Source organism: Catharus ustulatus, chromosome 2 (genome assembly GCF_009819885.2).
Source record: "Catharus ustulatus isolate bCatUst1 chromosome 2, bCatUst1.pri.v2, whole genome shotgun sequence".
NCBI classification, from domain to species: Eukaryota; Metazoa; Chordata; class Aves; order Passeriformes; family Turdidae; genus Catharus; species Catharus ustulatus.
Genome location: NC_046222.1, coordinates 97,119,525 through 97,142,854, shown reverse-complemented (window position 1 = coordinate 97,142,854; position 23,330 = coordinate 97,119,525). Strand labels below are relative to the sequence as shown.

Below are 23,330 nucleotides of genomic sequence, written 5' to 3'. Positions count from 1 at the left end.
AGAAAGTTTCTTACTCAAATTTGCCAGAGATACTCAACAAGTTTAACTAGAAACTTGGCATTTCTTCTTCCAAAAATTCTTCGAATTATATTTTCCAGAAACAGAATAATTGACAACATCTTGCTTCACATAGGCACACATCCTCCTGCATTAGATTTCCAACCTATTAACCTGGGGTTGATGGAGGTGGTCAGCTGTTGGGCACTGCATTGAACAGCCGGTAGATGGCTCACCAAGCAGGCACACTGATCAAACCCCCAGATTCAATTTTGTCTAAATGAGGGATAAAATTCCTGCCAGCTCGTGACAAGAGTGATTCTTCATGCCTAGACTGAGATTCTCTCTCAGTCTTCTGCACTGTATATTTTACATACTGAATCTCTCACCATTTTAATTTTCCCCAAGGCTTTCATGCTGTTCTAAGGGAAACAACTGCGCTTTTTCAAACCAGTGGGACGAGACAGCATGTTTGACAGGAAAGGCCTAAAATTTATGTTTCTCTTGCTTCATGCTTAGACTTGAATGTACCAAAACAGCTTCTCCAAGTGGTAATAGTTCCTTGTTATTTATATCCACTGAACACCACAGTCACCTGTGTGATCCAGAACTGTCTGTCTGGGCTATTTGCATATTGATACCTGCAGATATTTTAACCTGGAGGAAGGACAGAATTACTTTAAATTTTATTTGTGACCAGCAAGGAACAACCACCTTGCTGCAATTTTTAGCTTAGAAACACTACCTCCCAAAATATTGGGCTAGGTAAATTCACCAACACCATAAAATACTTCATGATAGACTCCAGAAACCATGGACCTGTTTGCAAGAGCTCTGCAGCAATCAATATTAGTTGCCTATAGGGCTGCAAAACATTGCTTCTAGGTACAATAAATTTGTTAATATTAGTGTGACTAGCAATCTACAGTGTAGTGAAGGTGAAAGGACATGAGGAGACATGGTAATCCAGCAGCCATGATTTCAGGGTGGCTTTTTGTGGCAAAATATCTTGCCACAAAAAACGAGCTGAGTTCTGCATCCTAGAAACATGTTTATTAAAATTAATTTTAATTTAGGATGAGATTACTACCAACATCTGTTCCAGCTCTACAGAAGACAAAAGAAATGGCTAGAAAGGGTTAAAGTCTGGCTGTCCTACCAGCCATCAGGAACAAAAGCTGTTTATAAAAGGAAAAAAAATGCTCAAAAATTCTTATTCTACAAAGTCTTATCCATTCTGTTTCCAAACTGTATATAACATTTTAGGTTTTAAGGAGTAAGCAATATATTTCTGCTTCTGGCTCTTCAAAGCTATTTGATTTACCATTCTCAGCTCTAAGACAGTGGGTTTCACTGCATCTCCTGCCTTGCCTCCTGTCTCCTCCTGGTGCATGGACACCGAGCTCTGTGCAGGGAGCAGCACCAGCTCCTCTCAAGCCCACATGGAGCCCAGGAGCACCTAGCACCTGGCCTTTTTGGGCTGGTTATCGTGCTGGTCATCCACATGTGCCCTATCTGTGCCACCCTTCTCCACTCCCCACTGCTGTAAGTGCCTGTCCCATCACAGATCACAGATCAGATGTGCAGGCATCACTTTGCTGTGCATAAGGTTTTTTCCAACTTGCCCTGCAGAGACAACAAACACATGTTTTTAACATAAAATGTTAAATTAGTTAATTAAAATACATCAACTTGATTTGAGAGATAGCTCTCAAAATCTGACCTGTTCAGGAGGGGAGGTTACTACACCAACTGGCTCTAAGCAGCACCTCAAGGTGCTCCAGAAGGTACCACAGGAGGTATGACCAGTATGACCTAGGTGTGTGTGAGCTGATCCAGACAAAGAGAAGGCTTCCTCCCTTCCTCTAGCTGACTTGGATGTACATACAAGCTTTGTATTCAACATAAACTCAAAACAATATGGCCCCATCCCAAGTGCTAGAACTGGGAATAGCTGGCAGATAAGACATGGTCTTCCCCCTTCCTGTACTTCTCCAAAAACATTCATTTAGCACTGGCTTGCTCATGTGATAGTGTAAGTAGACTTTTGACCTGTTTGACTCTTTCAAAGCAGATACTTGACTCCAGCAAGTGCTGGAGTGACTCTGGGAGCAAAGTCAGGCAAGCAATAATATACCTGCATGGCCCTCCAGTATATTTTCAATGCACTGTCTTTTTAGGAGACTGGGAAAAAAAGCAGAAAGCTAAAAACATATATTTTCATCGTCTCTCTTTGGCCCTTGGGACTTGATTTTACTGCAACCTGTCAAAGATAGGATCCTGGAAGTTTCCTTCTCTGATTGCCCTAACTTTGTATTGTTAATGATGGGAAAATCTTAGTGTTTCTATGCAATCAAAGCTTCCCATATTTCTTCTAAGTTGTTCATCTTCAAAGTACAGAGATGTTGGCTCTGGAGGAGCAGGCACTGCTTTATACTAAAGAAAGTTTCCGAGAAGCTCAATGTCTCCATGTGAAAGCCATCCTGCCATCTTACACATAGAAAAAAATGCAGCCAACACTAAGCCATTGCCAATGTACTCCAAAAAGACAAGATATAAGCTTCACTATAACATTTCCTAGGCTCTACTCATTACATATCACTCTGTTTTGTTTTCAGGATGGCAGTTAAATGCAATTAGTGACCCCATTTCTCTCACATCACCTAAGGAATTAACCAAATTTTAACATAGTTGTTTAAAGAGCGGTGAAGTATCTGCAATGAATATTCACAGACATTGATAGTTTTGTGTTGTTTTGTTAAAATAGATGTGATCTGTTAAGGCATCCTCCAGTAGTTTGAGCTCAGAGTTGGCCAACATAGGAGATACTCAGAGAAGTTAATGGGCAAAGGGGAGCAATTTCCCAGCTCTGTTTAAAGCAGAACTGCTCTTGCTGGCCTTCACAACTGTATTCTGTCCTGGCCACACGTGTGCGTTGCCTGTAAAACATTCAGTCCTCAAAAAAGAGACACTAGAATTTGAGGATGAAAGCAGATTTTTGTAGTGGAAATATTGCAAAGATGTTCTGCCAGAAAAATCTTTTTCAGCAACTTGAGCACCCAACTCAAAATAGCAGCTCATGTTGCTGGAGTCACTGCTTTCATCCAGCATCACAGTGAAAAGATGTGAGCTGGCATGGCTCAGCAGTCTGCAGGAGAGACGATGACAGCTTTCTGAGGGTGCAGATTGCTTTTGTTCTCCAGATGAAAACACTCTTACCATAGCAGCCTCAACATCCCCTTTACCAGCCTGGCAAAACAAGGAGCATGAAGAATGGGAATGTGTTGCTATGGCATCACTGGCAGAACAAAAAATTCAGTGGAGTTTACTCCAGCAGAATGAAAAACCCAGGACAGTTGTTAGGCACAACTAGAATGTATTTGCTGGGGTATAAATAGAAACTGCAAAACTGATATATGTCTTACAAATGTAAGGTATTTTTTCTCATCTTGGTAGTAATGCCAAATAGCTTATGGGGAAGAAAGGAGACGAGCAAGTCAAAAACTTACCAGCTTCAAACATGTAGCAGCTTAACAGATGAGATTTTATTCTCCAGCAGATCCCTAGCTGACTTCAGGACCTTTATTCTCTCACAGCCTCATTGGGGGATGTGTGAAAAAGAACTTATAACCTCTTAAATGCAATGCTCTATCCAGGGTGACCAAGGCTTTCATAAAATTGCTCTGCTCAGTTTTAGACACTCATTTCAAGAAAGATGAGGTCACGGTGGAGAAAATCCAGATAGAAGCACAAGCAGACAGTGCTCTAGAAACCGTGGGTAATGATGCAGGGCTGGATGAATCAGAACTGTTTTACATAAAATATGACCTAGCTGAGCTCACAGATACCTAGGAGACCATTGCAGAGCAGAAGGAAATAATCCTTCATGTCTGTGGTGGGTAAGAAAAACAGCAGCAGCTCCAGGTGAATGAAGAGAGATATAGATGAGACACACAGAGAAGCTGCCTAACAGCAGAAGTGGCAAAGCAATGGAATAAAGAGATGAGGGGAAAACTATGCAATCTCTGTCACTGGAGGTTCCCAAGATGTGGTTAGATAAAAGTTTGTTGGTGTGGCAGAGAATGATTCTCTTAGTATGAATCAGAAGGGTAACTTCTCTGAGCGTGAAACAGAAGGTAACTTCTTGAGGTCCCATCTTGTTCTGGTGGTTTTTTAACCACTGAATTATTTGATAAATATTAAATATAAAAAAGCAGTTATCACAGAAACACCTTCTTTCTTTTTCTGACAGGATGCACTTTAACATACTGATACAATGAATTATCAAAGGTCTGTATAATTTTCTGTAGAATCTGATGGTTTTATGGTCTGGTCTTTTTGGATGTGCCTTGGAGGTACACAGACTTTTAAAGAAAGTACAGCAGAGAAGATGCAAGAATCTTGTTTTCATTAGGTTAATTTAATGAAGTTCTGATATTTGTTTCAGTGTAGACTTCATTCTATTAATGTTACTTCATTGTTAAAATTGCTGGAAAAAGCAGGAGATTAAGTACAGGAAAAATATCCACTCTGGCCTTGCAAAAGGAATTTTTATTTTAAAATACTTGGCCACAAATATTGCACACACAGACACAAACTACAAAGCTGACAGATGTGATAGAAATGAAATATAGGGAGAATTATTTTTTTCCATGTTTAGTAGTAAACTGCATGAAGGCCACAAGATGGAGATGCAATATCCACACCAGTAAGCATCTATGGTCCAAGTTTTTCCAATAAGGATCCATGAGAATTCAGAAAGTGTTTGCAGTATCATCTGAATTGTAGGCAACTGTAATCCAAGGAGACCTTCAGCCTCTCATTGCTCCAATTACAGTGAATTCTTAAGTGCCAGGACAGTAAAAAAACCCACTTACATTTCAGCTGTAAGCTATTCTTCTTCTTTCTTATAATCCTGATAAATAGGAATTATTTTTAATCTTCTTAGAATTATCTTAGCTAGTTTTATCCATCTCTGCTTTCTGCCTTGCACTGCTGTGCCATCCACAAGCTGAGTGGAGTGACATACCTCCAGCCAGACATGCAGCATTTCCCCTCTGCCAGGGATCTACTGCTCTGCTTCCCAACAGCCCACCTCTCCCACCCAGAGCACATCTGACTTCACCCCTCATCCTGCCATAACCACACTACAGCTTAGAATGGTGTGGGACCTGGTCAGGCCATTTCTCCAAGCACCTCCTCTGCCCTTCCTCTCTTCCTTGTGAAGTCCAAACGCGATCCATCAGCCTGTGGTGATGTAAATCTGCGTTCTTGGCCGCAAGGCTCTCAGACAAAGCCCTTTGTGGCATGTCCAGCCTTGAAAAAAAACAAACCAAAGCAAAGCAAAATAAAACAAAGCACAAAACAAAACAAAACAAAACTCACAAAGCCCAGTGAGAACCTCCTCCAACACAAGCTCCAAAATTCAGGGACTGATGAGTAAGCACAAACTTCCAGCAAGTTCTGCCTCTTCCTAGCCTAGAGGGATCCTAAACAACTCTAACACTTCTGCCCTGCTCTGCTTGCAACTTGTTCAAATATACCCAAAGGGGAACAAGAACAGTGACTGGGATTAGTGCAAGTCATCCAACATGCAGGTATAGTCCTGGTGCAGGTATCAGAATCTTAAAGGTTGGAAAATACCTCTAAGAACATTGAGTCCAGCCATTAACCCAACACTGCCGAGTCCACCACTAAACCATGTCCCCAGCTGCCATATCCACATGTTTTTTTAATACTTTAACGGATGGTGACTTCCCTGGACAGCCTGTTCCAACGTTTGACCACCCTTTCAGTGATTTTTTTTTTCCTTAACATACAATCTAAACTTCCCTGAGTGCAACTTGAAACCATTCTTCTTGATACCATTGAGACCTTCTTCCATTGCTTATCACTTGGGAGAAGAGATATACCTCCAAATGATTACAGCCTCCTTTCAGGTGGTTGTAGAGTGATAAGGTCCCTTCTAAACCTCCTCTTCGCCAGGCTAAACACCCTCAGCTCCCTCAGCTGCTCCTCATCAGACTTGTGCTCCAGATCCTTTACCAGCTTCCTTGCCCTTTTTTGGGCACACTTCAGCACCTCAATGTGCTTTTTGTGGTGAGGAGTAGGTGTGTTACATTTCTCCACAGTGTGAAACAAGGGGCAGGGAAGCACCCATCTCCTCTCAGCTGTGCAACTGCAAAGCCATTAAGAGGACCCCAGTGAGCAGGTTAAGCCCCCAGTGAGAGGGTGGTTGAGTTACAGAAAGCCCATGCCTCTCCCACGGACATGTTCTGGGCAGTCCCCTGCCAGCTCAGGCTCCCCTGAGCTAACTGGCTCCTCCACGTGTACTGCTCAGGGTGATGGCTTCACTCGGAAAGGCAGGACCTGCCCAAGTGCCTTCTCTCCTGCCATGCAATTCCTGTACACCTACATGTCTTCCTTCAGGTTGGTGTGTAACTAAGTTTTGTCCCATTGACTAGTTCGCTCTAATTCTTGTCACCATCCCTAGGCACTTGGCACAGCACAGCAGAGCTCTGCTGGGGAAATGTGAGCAGGTCTCTTGTGCTGCCATGGGGCAGACACTTCAGCTTTCTGTCAAGCTTTTTTTTCCCATGCCTGCAAGCAAGAGCTTGACCCTCATCACAAGGCTGGTTTAAGGCTCATCCTCTTCCCCTCCCACTGCTCAGCACAGGATGGCTCCAGTTCTGCTTTGTGAAACCTCAGCAACCCAGTCCATTCCATCAGACTGTGCTTGCTTCCAAGCCTGGAGGCCCTATGCACTCGGATTGCCTCCAGACTGGAGGCCCCATTCCATTTTCCAGACCCCACCAGGCAGCTGGCTATGGAGCAGCCAGCAGTGTCCCCACCAAAGGGACACTGCAGCCTGTGCTTGGCTCTGCTGCCTTCCATTATGTCACATTTCACAACCCTGTTTCCGCCCCTGGTGCCTTCTCTCCAGTACAGGCTCCTGGTCTGGACAACAACACTCCATGCCTAGACTTTTGCCCAGGTTTCTGCTTCCCTCCTCCTCAGCTGCCCTCGGGTCTTCATTTCTCTTCTAACCAGAGCACAGGGAGCACCGTCCCACCCAAACCCCGCTACAGAGGCGTGGCAGCACCCTGTGGGGTTTCACTCCTGGGCAGAGCTCAGGATAATTAAGGGGCCAGATGGATTCCTCCCACAGTTTGGCGGCCTTGGGAGAGCTGGGATGTGCATACATTACCGCTGCAATCCTGCACACGGCGTTCTGACACCGCACAGCTCCGGTTTTCATGCCGTTCCAGGCAGCCTTTGACGGATGCAGGTTTGCAGCGTGCAGACAGGACTTTTGCCATGTCAAAATGCCTCCAAGCAGCAACCACCCATGTTGGCAGGCTATTAGGTTTCTATGGAATTTTGACAAGTCTCCAGATGAACATCAAACCATCTCAAATCTCCTGAGGGGCTAAGAATTAAAAAAAAAAAAAAAAAATCCCACACCAAACTGATTTCACATTTCAGGATTCCCTGCAGCTTTGTAGCTAATTTAGAATCTGTTGATCCTGGTGCCAATAAACAGTTTGAACTACCTCTGTACTCAGACTTGGTTTCATCCTCAGCTTAGCACTGGTTGTTTAGCTAGCAAGTCGGTAATCTAACAGTACACATAGGAGAGATATCCGTGCCTATTTGGTCCATTAAGCAGAATGTCTCAGGGTAGCTAAACATTTCTCTGGAAATCTTGCTTTCTCAGAAGCAGGTGAGTGCATTAATATATGTGCTAAGGCAGTGCCCCCCAGTGGAGTCGGAATCCTGTTCAGGAGATTGAGCTTTGCCAACCTTCACTTGTGAAGCACGTAAAGAGAGCACTCACAGGACATAAGGTAAATCAAAACACTAAATTAACCATTGATGGGGCAGTATTAAATCTATTCAAATGTGTTTTATGGGGACAATGATTCACATCCAGTTTTAAATTTACGGCACAATTAGTGCTGTTCCTGTATATCTCCTTTCTCAGCAAACATTGCAGTTAGAGGGAACAGAAGGTCTTCAGCTATTTGTGATATTTCACAAACAATGGGTGATGCTTCACATTCCCAAGATTCTAAGAGGAGCTATAGGAAGTTCTCATTTTTAGAGGATAGCCAAGTCTAAAATGTCTTAAGGCCAACGAAGTATTACACATAACTATAAAAGCAGCTGTCAGGACCTGTATTTATTCACTACAACATCCCTCATCATCTGGTAGGAAAATGTGTCCCTTTCTGGTAGGTAACAGAAAAGATTATATTTATTTGATCATACTGCATGTTTCTGGAGATAACTTTAAGTACTCCCACTGGCTCCTTGTCTTCCGTACATCTTAGGACTTTGATTGCTCCACAGAGGTCCCTTTCCTATCATCATTTAGTTTTTCCTATAGCAACACAGAATATTATAAAACCTGAGGTTAGGTTCACAATTACAGTCAGACTCATAGTATGTTCAAAGACTCTTAGCAAAAAGCAGCTTTACATTACTATAATTTTGAAACATGCTACTAAACATCTAGATTATAAAAATCAAGACCATAAGACTATGACACTCACTGTTGTGTCAATTATTCTTTGGTGCCATCATCTTCATTTTTTCCACACTGCTCTGCCATATTTCTGTCACATCACCTCTCTGTCAGGACAAGATAGTGCTTCTGAAACCACATCTCCATGTTTTCTTGTGCCTGTGCCACTGGAATGGGATGAGGCAGTAGATGTGCTTATGAGTGACAAAAATATATTTTCTTCTCAGCAGCTTAATTGGGATGTAGCACTGTAAAAGGCATTTGAATCAGCTAAATGACCAATGAAGGGAGTGGGGAGAAGAAATATAAAGCTGGTTTGAGATACAGTATATTTGAAGAGAGCATGTAGGCTGGGTACCCAAGCCAGAGGCAGCCAGCAGCTCTCCCCAGGTGACTGGGGAAGGGAGTCATGGACACCTGGTAGTGCACAGGGGAAAAGCATCACCTGGCACAGCACTAGCAGCAGGATATGGCTTCCTTTCTGCAGACATATTTTCTGAACACCACATAGGGCTTGCCTTCCAGGTCCTTGGTTTGCCAGCCTGAACTCCCCACTTTGCCTGTGCTTTCTGGAGTGCTTGCTGTCAGGTCAGCAGGTGGCAAAGCTTGGCCTTCACATATTGCAGGGTGGCCTGCAGCATGTGCAATGGTTTCCAGCTACCTCAGTTCCTAGGCCACAGGAATCAAGGCTGAGGCACCAGTGGGACCCATGGAAGGCAGACCCACATCTGCCCTAAGGCAGCCATCCTGACAGGAGGCTGGTACATGGAATCCTTGGACTTAGATAAAACATTTGACACTCATATGTATAAAGAATATCAGACAGGTCCTACAGGTCACATCCAAAGAGCAATCACTGAATTGAAGGTTCCTACCTGGTGTCTCAAAACCAGTCTCATTTAAGTGAATGTACTAGGCTGCAAGTTGCAGTGACAAGTGGCTGAGCATGCCATGCTGGAAAGCAATAGCTGCTTGGGAAGCAAGGCTGCTTAGGAAGGAGGTCAAATGGTTACTTCCACAGCTGACACCTTGTGTGGCAAGGAGGTGGTGTCTCAAAGTTTGCCTGAGTTATGTGATGGTGGTGTTGGGAAAATAGGCATGGAGAGATAGGTAATGTCTTGTATTAGACCAACTGACAGACCCAGTAAAAATAAACATTTCAAGTCGTTTATTCATCCATGTCCAGAAAGCACCAGTAAAATCCATGCTAACTGCAAGGCAGAAGCAAGAATTCTTGGATCAATCTCGTTATGCTAATGATCCCTCCACATGAGAGAAGAAGGTGGTGAGCACCTGTGGAGCATGGAGGGGTGTTACCTGGGAACAAAGTGACAGGCTGTAAGCTCCTGCAGAGAGGAGAAAGAAGAAGGGGAGAAGAAAACCAAAAAAAAGTCATTAGCACTTGTGTTGTATTTTTAAATATATTATTGCATTTCTGGTATTTTGTAATTAACTCAAGTTAATTGTGAGCTCTTGGTTTGCATATTTCAGCCCAGAGGATAACCAGTTTTTAAGGCTAGCTTGCTACCTTGAAAGGCTCAGCTTGACATAGCCTACTAATGGATTTATCAGATAAGATACCACTAGGCTTAATGCACTCCTTAATTAGGAATGTAAACACCTTCATTAAAAAAGAAATGAGGGCCTCAGAGAAATTATGAAGAGATTTTATGATTATCAACTCGAAAGAGAAAGTATTCCAACAGAGAAACCCATTTCTCCCTCCTTCTCTAGAATGGAGGTAGCATACTTTGTAATTGCAATCCTACCAAGCATGTTGACCTTAGATATTCCACTGCACTAAGACATTCCTGGAGTTTTGGGACATCCTGGCTGTACAGAGATGTCAAGGACAGTCAGCCCCTCTGAAGGCATGTGTGTATAAATAGATGTGTTTGTGTACACTCGCATGCCTGTAAACACGTGATTCCTGTAGGCATGTCCGTGTGATGGGCTGGAACTTCAGCTCTTTTTAGCCAAGGTGGTGGTTGTTCCTTCTCTTGCCTCTACACGTGGTGCTTGGCATAAACAGCATCCTGAGCAGGCTGTAGCTCGCCAGTACCCACAGATAGGGGGGATTTGGTTGCTTAGGCGTGTTCCTCTGCCCAGCACTGGGACTGGGAGCTGTGGTTTGCTCTCTGTGCCCCATCCCCTCGCTGAGGCCCCAGGGGCAGCCATGCCCATGAGATGGGTGGGTGGATGGGGCACATGGGGGCTGCTCCCATGGCCCATGCCCCAACAGCCTGCCTAGAGCCCTGGTGGGTTCTCCAGGGCTGTGCTGTGCCCTGCAGCCTCCTCTCCCCTTGGGCACCGGGCACGGCGCCTGCTCACTGTGTGGCCTCCGTTCCCACCAGAGAGCTTCCCCTCCCTCTGCTCCCTCTCCTGCTCTTCCCAACAATGGTGGCCCGGGCAGCTTGGGACGTAGTTTTGAATTTAAATGCAGCCAGCCTTTAGTTTACAAAAATAAGAAGTCCCCTTCAAACACAGTTATGTAAAAAGTAGAATAATAAAAAACTTAATGTTTGTTGGCAGCATGTGCATCCCTTTGTCTGTAAGACAGAGGCCCGTTGACAAACAAGAGGCTTTTCTGGGACTCTAACATCAAGTACCAAAGTATAAATGGCCACAACATAGTAGTGTCTCCATTACCTTTGCCAAACAGTGGAACTGCTGCAGCATTGCTTAATGCACTTGTACAAGGAAGGAGAACTCGTGGCCAGGACCCTCCTGATAACATCCTGCCCCATGCAGGGACCTGTTCTGCATTACCTCCAGAGGCACCACCATGCTCTGCTGCATCTCCCTCCCACTGCACCCCAGCTGCTATTCTCTGTGCCTGTCAGATGCAGTAATTCAGTAAACCATGGAAAAACCAGAACTGTGTGTTGACCTCTCTAACAATATTTGGCTTTTAGTTAAGAAATGCAAATGTACTGTAGAGCTAAGAACAGACATTATTTGTTGAATGGTCACCATGGGACTTTTATTCCATTTACAATTTCAATAAATTCTGTCAATGGTCACTGCAGGATTTCACCTCAGTTCCTTCCTGTTTCTAAATTTCAACCATTATTGTATTTAAATAATAATACAATAATAAGTACAATAATCATTACTCTATTTAAAGAATGACAGTGTCTGCACTGTGCTAAAAATCATCTGCTTCCCAAATATTATGATCTTTGACAGTAATCAGCAGCTCCCAGAAACAGACCTTGAGAAATGGAAGCAAAATGTGAACTCAAATCCTTATTGATCCTGATAATAAGAAGCAAGACTCAGACTGTTCTTGCAATGTTACTTGTCACCTAGAAGAGTAAAGCATAGCAAAAATGAAAAGGTGTTAAAACTCAGCATCATTGCTTTGGTAGTATGCATTTTCCTAATAAGCTTTTAATTTTCCACTCAAAATGGAAAGCAATACTTGTCTCAGGAGAGCTTCTGAATCTAAATTGTTTCCATATCAGCAGTTTTACCTAGTCCCTTGAAGCAAAATTCCAAAAAAACCATTTCCTGTCCCTTGGGTAGGAGTAGATGGGAAACTTCTTAGGAAATTATGATGGAGAAAGCACTGAGCAGATGGGGCACTGAGACAATCCATCAGACAGTGAATGACTGTTGCTGCTCATTAATTCTCATCTTAGAAGTATTAGGCTGGGAAGTCTAGCATTTTCACTTGCAATTTTTCATGGTGATGTAAGATTCATCTTCCCACTATTTCCATGGAAAACTCAGATGCCCTCTGGCAGCTGTGAGCTGGCAGCAAGGTGAGCTCACCTGGGTGGTGCAGGAGACGTGCTGGGGAGGATGGGGTGCAGCCCTAATGTGCCCCCAGCACCACCACCTTTGCCAGTGCTTCTCTAAAGAAAAGCCCAAGCCCTCCAAAAAGAAATACCTAAGCAAGGAAACCAGAAGGAATAATATGATTGTTGTAGCACTTTCTGGCAGACATTAGGAGGAGCTGAAAATAATCAGAAAGTCTACATGGAAGCAGCAGAACACATCACAGATCTTTTATTTTAAAAAAAATATTGATAGTGAAACACCAGTAAGAAAGCAAAAGAGCCTATGTAACTTCTCCTAAGATCAGGGCAGCCTTTTGGCTGGGAGAGAAGCAAATCCCTGCTCACGTTTTTGCCCTCCTATTTTCTTGTTTGTATAAAGCAGCACCAATTGCAGTAGCCTCCATGGCAGGAGGTCATGAGTGTCTTTTCCTTGCAGTACCACTTCCCCACTAAAACACCAGGCTGTCTAGCATGAACATCACTGATGTGGATGTGTTATGGCAAGTTGCAAGATTAATTCATTACCATTTTCCTGCCCAAAAAGTCTATCCTATGCTCACTCCCTTCTCACCTCCCCAAGTAGCTTGGGGCAGCACAGAGGGGAGTTGCCTGTGAGCCACATGCCCTGAGAGGACTTTGGAACAGGAATGGAGACCACAGTGGTCCTCCAGCAGTCCCAGCCAGCAGAGTTAGGTTTTGGAGAGATGCAACTGGCAGGTAAAATCAATGTCAGCCCAGGGGAGAGGCGGAATCAGGGCCAGGCCAGCCAACAGTGTGTGCACTACAGGAAAATCCAGGGCCCTCTCAGACCTTGTTAATGCCTCCTTTCAGCAGAAATGTGTGTCAGTTGTACAAAATTTGTTAGAAAAGCCTTTCCTTCTTTCCTGTTTTTGCTTTATTCCTGTATGGTAGCCTCTTCTTCCCCCAAAGACCTTTTCATAAAGTTGATGGGCTGCCTGCCTGAGAGCTGATATGTGTCTTTATGTAAGGTGAAAAAACAGGTTCAAATATCAACTTCCAGTAGTTTCCGAATAAGCAAGTCTGTAGGAGATGGATGGCTTTTCATTAGGTTTGATTGTCCCCAGGTCCTCAACACACAGTGCACCCATTAACAAATTAAAGAATCTTTTGTCTCCTCTTGTCAATACTGTTCCCACTGGAAAAAGTCTTGCTTCTGTGCCCGATCAATCAATTATTTTTCTGACAGTGTTGCCAGATCACAGGACAATTAAAGTTTTATGTCTAACTTGGGCTGTTCCCACTGTCTTTTGATGTTTCAGGCAAAAAGGGCGAATAGAGTTGTATCATTTTAGCACTTTTTACACCTCTCTGAAGAAATTCTTAAGGTATTTGCAAGGTCAAAGTGAGAAAGAAACAGTGGGAAACAATATAGTTGGTGTTGTCCTAAAAATGTAGGACAATATTCAATGTTTTGTACAATATTTTTTCACAACAATGCAAACTCTAATTAAGGATGCAGAATAGTTTTCTTCCATCATCTCTGTGTTTCCATTTACTTTTAATTCGCTGAGTTTATTCTGTCCCTGAGCATGCAGTGCCATCATTGTCATTCAGTGATGGGCTTCCCTCCTGAAAGCAAAACTCAGACTGCATTATTTTTCAGAAGTCTGTAGCCAGACTGAACTCTGCTGCTGCACTCTGAAGCCTGTGAGGCCCTGCAGTGAGGATTATATGCTTATCTCAGTTAAGAAGGATTTAGCACCATCGGGAGCATACAGAGATTATCTACTGAGCTCATGCAAAAAACTGTGATAATCTGTGGAAAAGGTGGTTTGTGAGGTTACTCCCATAAACCCTGGGAACTCAGGGGAAGTGCTGGGTGTATTGGTGGCCCTGTTAAGGACATGAAATGTGCCCACCTTTATTTATATGAAAGTCTTTGTCTTGCCTTCTGCTATTGTTAGCTGGGGTCATTGGATGTGGATTGATGATCGATACCAGTTTGCCAGCTGCTCAGGGATTACATTCCTAGCCACAGATCTGATAACCAAACTGCTGCTCAGGAAACCCCAGAAAAGAAATGTGTGCAGGCCTATCAGAACTGGCAAAGCTGTTTGAGACAGTGGTTGTGCCTTTCCCTCTCACAAGGTTGTTTTCTGTCATTGAAGTATATCTATGTCAATGATGAAATTAAAGAAATACAGAGATACAAAAAACCTTCCTCTGTCTACATGATAAACATTCCTGTGCTTCAATCCATATGTTTGTTTTCCTCTTTTTTTCAACTGTATTTTGAAAACTAAAAAATTCTATGATAGGAAATTATTTTTCCACTGTATTGCTTACTGAAGCCAGAGAATTAGAAGAACATGTAATGTTATCCATTGAAAGCTGTGTGCTTTGGTTTAGTCCACCAGCTGTGCTAACCTCATTGTTTGCACATTTCATATATTTACTCTGATTATAATCATGGATGCTGTAAATAAATCATGAGAGTGCTACCTAGTAATCTAAGTAAATCATCAAATTCGAAGGCTAAGGACAATGCATGATGCTTTTTCTTGTTTAGACAGCATGAACTAAGCATTTTCTACCTGGTGGTTTACTTGTTTAATTACTTACTAACTTATTTATTTGCACCTACCAGTTCTTGACAGGAAACCACAAGGACTGTATGGAAGGATTTTTGGTCTGAGAGGAGAAATATTTGAATAATAGGGTCCCAGTAATTTCTTTTTTCTGTTCCCCAACTTTCTGTCTTGCATCTACAGGAAAGTAGCTGAGCCAGAGAGTCTCTAGCATTTCTTGCTGTGGTTGCCACTGGGAAAATAGTCTTCCTTCCTGTCATCTTACGTGTATATTCTTACCAGCTATTAACGAATATGCCCAAAAGACAAATATAGCTGTAATTAGCAACCCCCGCTAGTCATGACGAGACTTGCTGTGTGTTGCACACCTGATCCACAAAGACACTGTCTGTGTTTTACACCTCTTCTCTGGAGACACCCACACGTCCCAAACAAAAACACAAATCAGGATCTCTGGAGGGCTTGGCAGACAAGCAGCCGGAGATCCCAAATTCCTTAGGAGCGATACCGGAGTCCCAGCAAAAAAATACACCTCCAGCTCCTTCGTGCTCACTGCTTCATGCCATCCCACAGGAGAAAGCCATTTGTTTCAGCTGAAGGAAAATAATTCATTAAGAACTAATTTTTTTTAATGTTTAGGGGTCATAATGTCTGGTCACTCTTTTTCCTACTTCTTGGCAGCAGCTGGCTGGTTGAACGTGTCTTCATAGGTGTCAGCCAGCAACAAAAGTGAGCTTGGCACTAGTAGACCCCTTGTTGTGTGGATGGGATTAATGAGTGACAGCTAGCATGGTGCAGATATAAACTACCATGCCTGAAAGCTGACAGCAAGCCCAAGAGCAGCCTGGCATATCTTGGTAGATACCTTCAGATGTCTCCCTAGCTGTGTAACTACCAGTGGCCATACTGCCAGAAACCTCCTTCATCTCCCTCCCCCACTCCCATGTTCACTCCTGAGTTATAAAATAAGTGGTTTGAGTTTCAACACCAAAGGAGGGAAAATTCCAACCAAACAAACAAATAAAACCAACAGAAATAACACAGTCAGTTTATGGCAGTGTATTTGAATAGGAGGATGAATACCAAAATTCAACTTTTTTTTGCAGTTTGTGGGAAAAGTCTTCCCTGGAGTTCTAGTCTAGCACTTTGAAATTGCTTTTTCCAGTTAAAAGAAGTATTTCCCATATGCTTGACATATTGGTGCATAAAATAAAGTAATGCAGGGGAAAAAGTATGTTTACATATAAAACATACCCCACATGCATATTTATATTAGGAGAGAGAAAAATATATTTATTTATGCGTGTATAACTTGACACTTTCAACACTTTATGTAAATAAATGCCAAATGAAGATTGAATTGAACATTAGTGGGCTATACTTCTTTTCTTCCATTTTTAAAATCTGGCTATGATTGCATACAAGTACCTCAAACAGCAAACATCTGGGTGGCTTGAAAACAACTGAAGCGTGGTTTTGCTGAAAGACATACTCTTACTGTAAAGTCACAGATTCAAGATTTACTGGTGAAATTTTTGGTTCTGAGCAGCCTCAGACCAGATTTATAATAAATGTGATAATTTACCAGTGCCAGTGGGGCCTTAGTAATATTAATATCTAAGGTCTAAGAAACTCTTTTATAATGAAGGTACAGCTTAACATACATATGCATTAAGACAATATCCTTGGAACTTTTCCAGGCAACTGCACTGCCATAGACAAAACCTTCATCCAACTTCATTTTTCACACTTTATACAATGGAATTACTATTTTCCATCTCTTACCTCTAGATTTAGGATAATTTATCTCTGATTCTCTTTTGTTTCTAGGTTTCAAAGTGCAATTTCCTGCACAAACGAATGTACTCATAATTCAGGCTGTCCACCCACCCATCCAGTTACCTGTCTCAGCTAGCCCAATTGCTGGAAGGAACATATAAAGCAAGTTCATAGCTTGATGCTGGAGTGATACAATCTTTGCTTAATCTACTTGGTGTTTAAAAATGTAAATGTTAGCAGCGATCTCAAATACTAGAGCACTGCTCTCATGTCAGTTGTATGCTTGAATGTGGCACAAAGCAGTAATTGTGTTTTTCTGGGAGGCTAAAAGTCTCCCAGCATCTGAGACACGGAAAATTGAAAGAGTAGTTTACATCTGCTAGGACCAAAATGTGGCAACTGTGTCTGAAACACATGCAATTTGAAGCTCTGAAACCCCCAGGGCATATTATGTGCTACAACAATATAATTAAATAGGTTGTATCAAGCTGAAGAAAAACTAATTTGTGCCTCCCTTTCCTGTCTCTTTTTTCACCTTAGAAAGAAATCCAGTACTTAAATATGGGACATTAGATTTTTTCAAAATTAATCATTTTAAGAAACTAAATAAATTAGCACATGTGTTTGTAACATTGATTTCTTTTTCCCGTTTTAATAGCTTTTTGGATAGAAGGTTTGGATCCTTCCTTGGGTTTGACTTCTTAAATCTGCAGTTTCCTTATCAAGAACAAAGAGCAGCTGATGCTTCCTAAAGAAGGGAAAGCAGCTCTGAGGCTTTCTCAGAACATCCACAGGAGCCAGCAAGGAAAGTGCAGCCCTAGTGTTCTGACTGCTCACACCGCTTGCCGTTGGTTCACTCCCTGGCTTAGCTTTGGCTGCTCCATACGGATCTTTCCCAGACAAACTTGATGTAGTGTGGTCAAGCACTAATTGGTGTGGACACAAACCAGGCTACTGATCCCCAGCCCTCCCTCATTCAGTGGTCAAACCTCCATTCCTCCGTGGGAGGATTTCACAGCAAGCCAAGAGGTGCCAGAATTTAGACTTGGTTCCTCATCTTCCACAGATTTTTGTAAATGTGGCAAGACTGGATTCCCTCCTGCCATTGTGTTCTCAAAGAGAGGAAAGAGATGTGCAATTAGGGTGTGTGTGTCTGTGTGTGTGCACAACTGCACGTGCACATCTCCCCCTCTCTTTGTTTAGACCTCTGGGCATTGCTCCCATGTAACCTTTGTTCTGCTTATGAGCCCTTCTGTTCTTATTTTGGCAACACACACAAATATTTACTCATGTTCATAAACAATCACCAATTCTGTCTTTTCAGGTGAAATATCAAGAGGGCATGGCTCACCTGGGTGATCGTAAATGGACTCACGTGTTCCCTTTCCTGATGGTAGGTATTTCTGTGTGAATGTCTCTCTAGTGTGCAAAGGTAACAGGGTTCTGCTTGGGTTATTCATAACCCCTGTGACTTGTGGCAGAGCCTCACACGACCTAGGTGCTGAACCTCAGTGCAGTGGTCATTTTCACTCCATAAAACACCTGAGAATGTGCTGTTTAAACCCTGTTAAACCATGCCTGCTAGGGAGGAGGGGGAAGGAGAAGGACCCAGGATGGAGCAGGGACAGAAGGTGCTGGAAGAGCACATTAGCCTGGGTGTCACAGGAAGCACATCCCTATTGTGGTTGAGGCCCGAGGCAGTGCATTATCTCTGGCTGTTACAGTTGTCCCTTGCAGTCACATTTATGAAGGCTCATTAGAGCTGGGAGTGGGGAGGGTGTGAACTCGGGCATTTGCCTGTGTGGGAGAGCATGTGAGTTAACAGGTCAGGAACCATGGCCTCCAGTGTTTTAAGGAGTGGCAGTGCCAACAAGCATGAACATCAGTCTCTGAGAAACTCTTGGAAGTACCAGGTTGCTGAAACCTGCATCTGCTTTCATGTAAATAGTGTCACCTAGTGTCCTAGAGGAATGGCTGAGGGAGCTGGGGTTGTTCAGCCTGGAGAAAAGGAGACTCAGGGGTGACCTTGTCACTCTCTACAACTCCCTGAAAGGTGGTTGTGGACAGTGGGAGTTGGTCTCTTTTTCCAGGCAGCAGCTGACAGAGCCAGAGGACAGAGTCTTATGCTGTGCCAAGAGAAATATATGCTGGATATTAAGAAAAAGTTTTTTATGGAAAGAGTGATAAAGTACTGGAATGCTCTGCCTGGGGACGTGGTGAAGTCACATGCCTGGATGTATTTAAAAAAGACTGGTTGTGGCACTTGGTGCCATGGTTTAGTTGAGGTGTTAGGGCACAGGTTGGACTCAATGATCTTGGAGATCTCTTCCAACTGTGTGATTCTGTGATACTGTGATACCACTTCTGCTTTTGAGCTTTAGGGGTGTTTCACACTGCAGTGCTGGCCCTGTTGAGTCACAGCAGCTGTGCAAGGGGAGGGGTTGAGGCATGGAGGACGATGGCAGTGGAAGTGACAGACTCTGGAATGCTCTCTGGTGACAGGTGTCCCTGGTGTACTCTGCCCGTGCCGAATACTCCAACTGTGGTGAGAATGAGTACTACAACCAGACCACGGGCATGTGCCACGACTGCCCCAAGTGCGAGCCGGGTGAAGAACCTTACATGGTAATTTCAGCTTCTTTTACTGCTGGGGGGAGCACATCAAGCACCAAAGGCAAAAAACCCAAATGCTTTGTTATGTGGAAGTAGTGGGTAGGAAAGGAAACGGGGAAGGCTACGGATACCTCAGCAGAGTGCTCACATCTCCAAGTGTGCCATGGGAGGGAGGCATCCTGCATGTACACCAGCAATCCACATCCCAGGAGCAGCCTGCCAAAGGGATACTGTCAAAATTAAAAGGTAGAAGTTCCATTCATAGTCTCTACCAGTCCGTTCTCATCTCAGCAGTTATTTAGAATCTGATGCTGACATTCCAACACGGAGTGACAAACAGGTCAGTCTGGTCTGTTTGTTGGCCCCTCACACTGACACACAAAATTAAACACACACAAAATTTAAAAAGTTAATTTTGCTCTCCCACTAAGATCTTTTTTGGATTAGAGGAACTTGCATGTCTCTGAAATATTTTAAATTATGGTTTCTAAGTAACCATTTGATTTACAGCAGATAATTGTTGCTTATTAAAAAAAAATAAATTACTGAAATCCTGTTTGGTTTTAATGGGATAAACATCCTATTGCAAGCATTTCATACAATGGGTATGAAAACAAGTATGTTTGAATAATAACCAGTTGGGTTTAGTTTTATTTAATCTAAACCTAATGTTCAGCTGGGACATGTGAGTTCAGAGGTTACAAAATCTCATCCAAACATTGCCTTTTGGGCTGTTCCCTCTGGGGTCTCCTAGCCTGAAACTGCTGATAGCCCTGTTGCAGCTGTGTTTCTCCTGTAGGAGTCTTCTCTATTCTTTCATTTTTAGCTTGCTTTCTATCCAAGCAGCAGCAGCTGAAATTCACTTCCACTATTTTCTGTGATTGAAGTACTATGGGGGGCCACTTAAAAGCAGTATGATGCTCCAGTTTCCCTTCTCCCTCTCCAGCATACAGTGTGCTGCATCCTTATATCCCTGCATGGTCTTTTTAGGACAGACACTAACAGGACAAACAACAGACTCCTCTCCCTTTGTGCTGCAAAGCCAATGGGGCAGGCTGTGAACATTCTCTTTTGCTAGAGGCTGCTGTGCAGCACAAGACTGCTTTTGAGTGACTGTGTGTTGTTGCAGACATGTGGATATGGCACCAAAGATGAGGACTATGGCTGCATCCCCTGCCCTTCAGAGAAGTTTTCCAAAGGAGGCTACCAGATATGCAGACGGCACAAGGACTGCGAGGGTTTTTTTCGAGCCACAGTCATGACACCTGGGGATCAGGAGAATGATGCAGAGTGTGGTCCCTGTCTCCCAGGGTAAGGACTTATCCATGGACCTTTGCTCTACCCAAAGCACTGGGAAATACTTTTCTAATGTCAAAATCTCTGACAGCCTATCCATGTCAAAGCTGACTGTAGGTACAATACTGGCAAATTATCTCTTCATCTCTGCTAAAACAATGCATTTAAATGTTTCAAAAGCATTGGTGAGTTTAATAAACACAGATTCATAAAATAGTTAGGCCTGGAAGGGACCCTAAAGAAGATGGTTTTAATCTTACTGAAATCTCACTGAAGAAATATCTGTTTGGAACAGCTAGAAAAATTTTCTCTTACTAGAAATGGAAAGGACTGCAGTGCCATTTTAAATGCTCAAAGAAATCCAGCTTGGCCTCCAGCTGTAGCTTCAGAGGGTCACCTTCTAAGTCCTGCCTCCTACCTACAAGCTGCATGACTGCACCTTAAATACCCTGTAGGGTCTATGCTGGCACTACAGTATGTTTAGGAGCATAAAATATCTCCTCTCCAGATGTGAACAGCTGACACATTTGTCAGAGTTGACAGTATTAGCTAACATAACTGTTCAGTGAGATTTACCAAGGCATTTTAGTCTCTTGGGTCCTTTCTACACAACAGAATGGAGTCTAAGGAGCTGTTAATGTAGTGTGTGAAGTGTTGTTCAGAGTCAAAACAAATTTCAGGGCTGGCTGAAGGGCTTAAAACAGGTGATGTTGATTAAGTCCATTTTTGTAGTGCTCTCTTACACTCGGTAATTCTGATAATAACGGTGAGAAAGAAAATGCTACATTGGATATGTATATCCTTGACAATATTGCATCTGAAAGTCTGCAAATCCAAGCATATATTTGCACTCTTGATTTATTTTGTAGGGTGAGTAAATACTCTAAAATACACCTTACATACCTTTTCAGTTTCTGCCACTGTATCTCTTTGTTTTAGAGAGTAATTCCTACTGACATTTGGCTTTTATGCAGTTTGCAGATGCTGTATAACCCACACTCCCTATAGCACAGGAAGCCCTCTTAAAGAGGCCCTGCAAGCTTCCAGCTTTATTTTAACAGTAAGCCTGTGTGAAATATTCACAATTTACAAATAAAATGAAGGACTTGTCTAGCTGCCAGCCAAACAGACTGATGATGTGACTTGAAAAAAGCTCCCTCTTGACTCCCCCTCATACATCATAAAGAGCAAGAAACTTAAATAGCGGTCACAGTTGCTGTTTTGCAATTTTTGTCAGGACTAATGAGGTCACCCAGGTGGGAGCAGGGTGCTGGCTGAAAATAATCAGCTTGCACAGCTGGTGCTTGGGGAGAAATCTCAAAACATCGTGTTTGCACAGGTGTAGCCTGTAGCAGAAACTGGTCTGCCAGAATCTGGCTGTGTGCCGCTCCTCCTGCAATGCTCAGGTCCTGGGATTGTTTGGCAAAGCCAGCAGTTAAGGAGAAACACCCTCTCAGCCCAAGCTTGAATAGATGGAATTCTCAAGATAAACTAAACATGAGCTAAAACAAGCTCTGAAGCTGCCCTGACTCCTCATGCTGCTTAGAGTCCTCAGAGTTTGCTCCTGTGTGCTGGTGGAGGAAATGCAGAGACTGTGAGTCAGAGCAGAGGGCTGGTGAGTAGCTGATTGTCCTTACTGTCCCCTGTGCCACAGGGACAGCCAGGTACCAGGGTGAGTGCAGCTGGCAGAGTGCTCACTTGCCTGGGCAATAAACCTCAGAGAGCCCCTGAGTGGATGTGAGGGACAAAAGCAAGGTTTCCATTTTTAGAGGATTGTTTCTATAACACACTGCAGACCTCCCCAAGGTAACAGCCCACATTGCACTTAAGGACATCTCACCCCTTTGCTATTTTTCACCAGCTCAGTAAAGAAGCCTGAGGAAAAGATGAGCATATGGCACATTCTGTATGAAATTTTTCAGACCAAATACCATTGAACTGGCAACTTTTTCCAGTGGTTACAAGAGCCATCCTCTGTACTTTATCTATTACCAGATAATTATATATTTTTCCTTTTATTTTCTTTTTTTCTCTTTTACTGATGACCAATTTTAGGGAAGAAGGAGACCTTTGGTACAAGAAGAGAGGTCATCCACTGCTTCTTTGTGTTCCCTCTCATATAAAATAAAAATAACTCTATCAGGCTCACAAGAAGGAAAGACAGGGAAGATTTTAGAGGCTTAGTTCCAAAGCTGTGATCCTCAAAACCAAAGTCCAACTGCCAGTGAACTGTAGAGGTACCTGGACTGAGCCTCCTGGGATGCTGCAGGCTTTGTCCTCTGCTCCCTGGCCAGAAGCTCTTCCATCATGCCAAATAGGACAGGTTAGGAACGTGGAAATTAGGTGTGACTCAGACCATTTCCCTCAATGGGGTGATCCATTAGGTGTTCCTGGAGTGTGACTGAGCTCACAGCCAGCTAAAAGCAGCAGTGGCAGGTCAGAGCAAGGGTCCCTCTAGCCTGGTTGTCTTTCTTCATTCAGTAGTGGCCATAAGGAGTAAGAACAGGTCAAGTATAAATAATACATATCCCTTATGTGGTCCCAGCACCTATTTTTAGCTTGGGGTAAGTCTTCAGTCCCCTCACAAGGTAGAACTGCAATGGGATAATTTCTTTTTTAAATGCAGTTGAGAAGCCTCTGCTACTGACACTTCCCCATTTCATGTGTTTGCCCATGGCTATGACCAAATGCAGGATCAGTTCTCTGAGAGGTTTTAAGAGAAGGAGTGAATGCTCCTCTGTTTTTTACAGGAAAAGGTTTAGCCAGTGAGTTTTTCTAATGAAA

At 43.2% G+C, this 23,330-nt stretch overlaps 1 protein-coding gene across 1 annotated transcript in view; it reads left to right on the top strand.

Annotated features, from left to right (window-relative positions):
• The window catches only part of EDAR (ectodysplasin A receptor), a 73,913-nt gene that overhangs the window by 27,492 nt on the left and 23,091 nt on the right, over positions 1-23,330 (top strand). Inside the window, exons 2-4 of the mRNA XM_033052281.1 lie at positions 17,962-18,030; positions 19,140-19,262; positions 20,380-20,561. Coding sequence (XP_032908172.1) covers positions 17,980-18,030; positions 19,140-19,262; positions 20,380-20,561 — 356 coding nt within the window. The 5' untranslated portion in view covers positions 17,962-17,979. The remainder of the gene's footprint in view (positions 1-17,961; positions 18,031-19,139; positions 19,263-20,379; positions 20,562-23,330) is intronic.